Source organism: Canis lupus, chromosome 29 (assembly GCF_003254725.2).
Source record: "Canis lupus dingo isolate Sandy chromosome 29, ASM325472v2, whole genome shotgun sequence".
Taxonomy (NCBI): domain Eukaryota; kingdom Metazoa; phylum Chordata; class Mammalia; order Carnivora; family Canidae; genus Canis; species Canis lupus.
In genome coordinates this window covers 29178666-29185033 of record NC_064271.1, presented here as the reverse complement: position 1 = coordinate 29185033, position 6368 = coordinate 29178666, and the positions used below count along the sequence as shown (strand labels likewise).

Here is a 6368-nt window from a genome sequence, read left to right as displayed (position 1 = left end):
CCTGGGAAGACGGAAATCCAGGGGAAGCCATCCACACTGGAGCTACCGTAACTAATCGATACCCAAGGGTAAAATAGCCTGTTACTGGGGATCAGCTCTGGAGCCAGCAGCAGGTCCTAGAAATACACTCAATCTTAGATTTTCCTATTTGGGGCATGCACCTACTAAATAGGTTTCTTTTGTTTGTTTAAGTGTCCAGTGTTAAAAGGGTATTGATTTACTTGAACTAGGCAACTAGTCTAGAGTGAAGTGGAGTAAGTGATGGTAAATCAATAAAGTCAGCCTTCAGAAGCTATTCTGCAACACTTCAAAGTAACTGTTTGCTCTTCACAAAGTCTCACTTGAGAGTTCTCTCAGCTTCTGACCATCACCTCTTGGCTGCATCTCCCAGATCTCTTTCAGAGCACTAGTTCTGTCCATCTTTAAACACGGCCATTCAAACCCAGTCTGTGGGCCTGAGTGAAAACCGATACCATTGGTTTCATTCTCAGCTCCTTCTCTTTCAAATGCAACACACGAATACACACACACAAGACCATATCAGTCAGTGCAAATAAATACTGGGAGGCATTTTTTGCATTATTTTTGGATTTCAGCTCAATGAGCCAAAAATATATGCAGCATGGAAAAATGACACAAGAAGAGACAAAGAAGTGCCCTCCCAACTAGTTAATAATAGTAAACACTACAAGTGTTTACTTTGTGCTTCGCATAAAGTATTTTATCCATATGAACCCATTTAATTCTCACAACTACATGAGGTAGTGGTTTTCATAATCCTTACTTAAGACATACAGAAATTGAAGGATAGAATAGTAAAGTGACTTGCCCAAGGCAGCACATTTTTGTAAATGACAGAAGAGGGATGTGAATTCAGGGAGTCTGACTGTAGAGTCTGTTCTTCACCACACTATAATACTGCCTCTCAAGTTATTTATAAAGTCATTAAAGTGAAAGACCATGCTTGCTTCCTCTCTAGCATTTCCTAGCACAATGTGATTACACCACTGTTTTACAAATAGAAGTGTCTAAATGAGAACTTCTCATAATTTCTATAACACCCCACCTTGCAAATTTTCAAGGATTAGTGATGTCGAGTGTGGTATCATTACCAAGGACAAGATTATTGTTAGTTAGTTGGTGGTGCTGCTTCTCCCTTTCCAGAAAAGCACAAGCTAATCTGAGAACCAACAGGTCTTTGCCCAGCTCTCCACCAGGATAATCCAGTTCTGATTCAAGGGCATGGAAATTTGGGTTGAAAAATATGGTTATGGGCTCTCTGCTCCTCCCCGTTCGACAGACAGCCGCATCTTCTGGTGCAGCGCCAGCCGCATCCCCGAGACACGACGGTGAAGGTCGGAGTGAACGGATTTGGCCGTATTGGGCGCCTGGTCACCAGGGCTGTTTTTAACTCTGGCAAAGTGGATATTGTCGCCATCAATGACCCCTTCATTGATCTCAACTACATGGTGTACATGTTCCAGTATGATTCTACCCACGGCAAATTCCACGGCACAGTCAAGGCTGAGAACGGGAAACTTGTCATCAACAGGAAGTCCATCTCCATCTTCCAGGAGTGAGATCCTGCCAACATCAAATGGGGTGATGCTGGTGCTGAGTATGTTGTGGAGTCCACTGGGGTCTTCACCACCATGGAGAAGGCTGGGGCTCACTTGAAGGGCGGGGCCAAGAGGGTCATCATCTCTGCTCCTTCTGCTGATGCCCCCATGTTTGTGATGGGCGTGAACCACGAAAAGTATGACAACTCCAAGATTGTCAGCAATTAAATAAGTAAGTAAATAAATAAATAAATAAATAAATAAATAAATAAATAAAAAGATTGTCAGCAATGCCTCCTGCACCACCAACTGCTTGGCACCTCTAGCCAAAGTCATCCATGACCACTTCGGCATCGTGGAGGGCCTCATGACCACCGTCCATGCCATCACTGCCACCCAGAAGACCGTGGACGGCCCCTCTGGGAAGCTGTGGCGTGACGGCCGAGGGGCTGCCCAGAACATCATCCCTGCTTCCACTGGCGCCGCCAAGGCTGTGGGCAAGGTCATCCTTGAGCTGAATGGGAAGCTCACTGGCACGGCCTTCCATGTCCCCACCCCCAATGTGTCAGTTGTGGATCTGACCTGCCGCCTGGAGAAAGCTGCCAAATATGACAACATCAAGAAGGTAGTGAAGCAGGCATCGGAGGGCCCCCTCAAGGGCATCCTGGGCTACACTGAGGACCAGGTTGTCTCCTGTGACTTCAACAGTGACACCCACTCTTCCACCTTCGACGCCGGGGCTGGCATTGCCCTCAATGACCACTTTGTCAAGCTCATTTCCTGGTATGACAATGAATTCGGCTACAGCAACCGGGTGGTGGACCTCATGGTCCACATGGCCTCCAAGGAGTAAGAGCCTCCTGGACCACCAGCCCCAGCAAGAACAAGAGGAAGAGAGAGGCCCTCAGCTGCTGGGGAGTCCCTGCCCCAACTTAATCCCCCAACACACTGAGAATCTCCTGACCTCCAATTTACATCCTAGACCCCGAGGAAGGGGAGGGGCTTGGGGAGCCCTACCTTGTCATGTACCATCAATAAAGTATGCTGTACCCAGCCAAGTCAAAAAAAAAAAAAAAAAAGAAAAAAGAAAAATATGGTTATGGTTCCACGGGCTTAGGGACATGGTAACTCTTCTTGATTTGCTGACTGGAATATGAGATGAGAAAAAGATAAGATGAATCTAAGATTACATGCTCCAAGGAGATGCTACCGTGTTTATGGCTAAGGGTGACGGAAAACTGAGGAAGATAGGAAAGCATGTAAACAATAACAAGTCCATCTGCTTTTGCTATACTGAGATTGCCAACAAAGACATCTGTTAGCCTAGTAGTTCTGTCTCCTGTCAGTCAAGAATTTATTGACTGCTTCTCAGGAAGATGCTCAGTGGCAAACATTCTACAAAGACAAACACATTACATAAATGCCATAATATGTGTTGGAGAAATTTCTAGCCACTGCTAACCTCAACTGAGTAAATCTGAACAGTTCATTAACATCCAGAGAAACATTCAGATCTGACACTCCAATCATTTTAAATATTTCAAAAGTGAGAAAATGCAATAGAAGTAACCCAAAATAAAGTATGTTTCTTACTATTTTGATAAATCAGTAATGCTGTATTTTTCTCAAACATGATTCTAGCCAGAATTTTAATAAACCAATTTGGACAAGTGGGAGCAACACATTATTTCATTTGTTTGAGGATAACCATTGATTTCTCATATATAAGCTCCCTACTTCATTTAACTAATTGTAGGCAATCTGTAAAAACATTTTAAATTAAACTACCTTTCTTTCATATGCTACTTTCCTCCAGACATAGAATGTAATATCTATTAGTTAGGAAATAACAATTTGGCATATATGTATTATATTAGAATGCTATCAAATCTGTTATCTAATCTATTATACAATTATAATGTTATCTATGTTAAAATTGGTCATGCTGTAAAAAGTTAGCATTGCCATTTATATACTAATATAGAATTACTTTACAATAAGGTATTGATTTTCAAACTGCTCTTCTGATGCTCAGGGTTCCAGGGTGTATAAGGAGCCTTGTTGGGTGAAAAAAAGGAAAAGAACTGAATGGACATGGGAATTGGGCTCAGGGCTCATGAGCACATTCAAATCAACTGTTAAATCTATCATAAATTATAGTTTTACATATGATTTTGGGGGGGAATTTCTGGTCAAAAATGTATATAAACTACCTCTAATGGAATTCTATTATGCAAAAGAAAAATATTACAAATCCATACCTAAACTTCAACCTATAAAAATGATTATTATGTGTTAGTGGTTTCCAAAATAATATGCTTCAACTATGCTGAGCTAATAGTTTATGCAATTTAATATTAAATAAAATCTCAAATGTAATCAAAGTTCACAAAATATTTGTCACAATTTAAGAGAAAACACTCAATCTGAAAAAAAAAAGGTGAAGTATCTAGATGTCTTTTCCCAAAACAAATATATTACCTTTCACAATAATTACCAAAATGAGGTAATGTTTTATTTTCTTTTTCATACCCATCAATACTTTCTTAGTTATTTTTACTTAAATTGACTGTTTTTCTCCAAAGTATTCTACTATTCCCCTAGTTTATCTTTCTATTCTTCCACATGAATAGAAATGAAGCATTTGTATGATACAATAAAATTAAATTTAGCTCATCTGCCTGAGTTCAAAGATAATTTAATTTCACATTTATTCGTTTATGGTATTTCTAAATTTATTTGACGTGCTTTGTTATTGTACAGGATTTTTTTTCACCTTTATAATTAAAACATGCTTCAGTTATTTCATCAGGATTCTACAAAATCTATATAAAGTTATGTAGGAAAGGAATACTCACAATCTCCTAATACAATTCCTTCATAAATGTCAGTGTGTGACCAAGTAGAAAGCAGCTATACATAAAAACCATTTTTTGCAAAATTAAACTATAAATTCTTTATTATTCTTCATCACTTTCTTAAAATTAGAGAGATCAATACATTCAAAACACTATAAGGAAATTCTGAAATTATTTTATCTGACACACCTTTTCATCATTTAACACGAAGACACTAAGACCCAGAAAAAAGAAAAAGAATTCCTATATAATAGCAAAATTGTGACCAAATTCTAGTCTTGGTCCAACTCAACTGTCAAGTGATTGGTGCTTCTGTGGATTCTCATTTCTGTCACCTGGCTTGGATCAACACACCCAAGAAACAAGGAGGACTGGGACCCATGAACATTCCCTTGGTATCAGACCCCAAGCGTACCATTGCTCAGGACTATGGAGTCTTAAAGGTTGATGAAGGCATCTCGTTCAGGGGCCTCTTTATTATTGATGATAAAGGTATCCTTCGGCAGATCACTGTAAATGACCTTCCTGTTGGTCGCTCTGTGGATGAGACTCTGCGACTAGTTCAGGCCTTCCAGTTTACTGACAAGCATGGGGAAGTGTGCCCAGCTGGCTGGAAGCCTGGCAGTGATACCATCAAGCCTGATGTCCAGAAGAGCAAAGAATACTTCTCTAAGCAGAAGTGAGCGCCTCGCCATTTTAGGGCCGGGCTATAGTGGGGCATCCATGAAAACAGAATCTTCTTTTGTACTATTGTCATGCTTATAACAAGACTTTAGATTCTGCAGATGTGGTATGTGGTATGGGACAAGACAGCCCTTTCCTGCAGGGGTTGGGGAGGCCAGCCTTTCTTCCTCTGGAGAGAATGGTCTGAGGTGTGCTATGGGGCAGGCCAACTGATATGTACAGTAGTAGCAAGGCATCACTTTTGATCTTTTGTTGTTTCTATTAAACTTGAACTGAGAAAAAAAAAGAGTCTAAAGCTCTTTCAACTACATCATCATGGAACATAATATGGTAAGTGATACCATATATATATAATAAGTATATTAAGAAATTGTAGCTGCATGTCAAGATAACCTCCTGTGAACTCCTGCCCTCCTCTAGAAATTGTAACAACAACTAAAACACACACGACACAACCTTTTAGGATATATTTATATTTACCACAAGATTATAGGAATAAATATTCATTAACATTAAAATTAAAAATGGCAAGCATCAAGTAAATGACATATAGGCACTAAGGTTGCTTATGCTTTTTAAAATTCTCAATCTTTGGGGATCCCTGGGTGGCTCAGCAGCTTAGCACCTGCCTCCAGCCCAGGGCGGGATCCTGGAGTCCTGGAGTCCTGGAGTCCTGGAGTCCTGGATCGAGTCCTGGATCGAGTCCTGCATCGGGCTCCCTGCATGGAGCCTGCTTCTCCCTCTGCCTATGTCTCTGCCTCTGTCTCTCTCTGTGTCTCTCATGAATAAATAAATAAATATATTTTTAAAAAATAATAAAATTCCCAATCTTTGTGCTCAATATCACTAATCATCAGGGAAGTATAAGTCAAAACCACAATGAGGTATCACTTTACACCTGTAAGAACAACTAGAAGAAAAAAAGGACAAGAAATAACAAGTGTTGGCAAGGATGTGGGAAAAAAGGACCCCTCGTGCAGTGTGGGTGGGAAAATAAATTGGTGCAGCCACCGTGAAAACAGTATGGAGGCTCTTCAAGAAATTAAAATAGAAATACCATATAGTCCAGTAATTCTACTACTGGATATTTACTCAAAGAAAACAAAAACACTAACCTTAAAAGATAAATGCACTCCATGTTTACTGCAACATTTACAATAGCCAAGAAATGGAAACGATCCAAATGTCCATCCACAGATTAATGCATAAAGATGTGGTATATATACACACAGTGGAATATTACCCAGCCATAAAATGAATGAAATCT

General features: G+C 40.0%; 1 protein-coding gene across 1 annotated transcript; it reads left to right on the top strand.

Moving 5' to 3' along the window:
- Positions 1–4684: 4684 nt before the first annotated feature.
- On the top strand, positions 4685–5387 carry LOC112650687 (peroxiredoxin-1-like). Its single transcript, XM_035708246.2, has one exon. It carries the CDS (start codon positions 4798–4800, stop codon positions 5098–5100), a length of 303 nt encoding a protein of 100 aa, XP_035564139.2. The 5' UTR covers positions 4685–4797; the 3' UTR covers positions 5101–5387.
- Positions 5388–6368: the final 981 nt, after the last annotated feature.

Bases quoted from the DNA above. Each gene is read 5' to 3' on its own strand.
- LOC112650687 (XM_035708246.2), top strand. From the start codon at position 4,798: ATGAACATTCCCTTGGTATCAGACCCCAAGCGTACCATTGCTCAGGAC.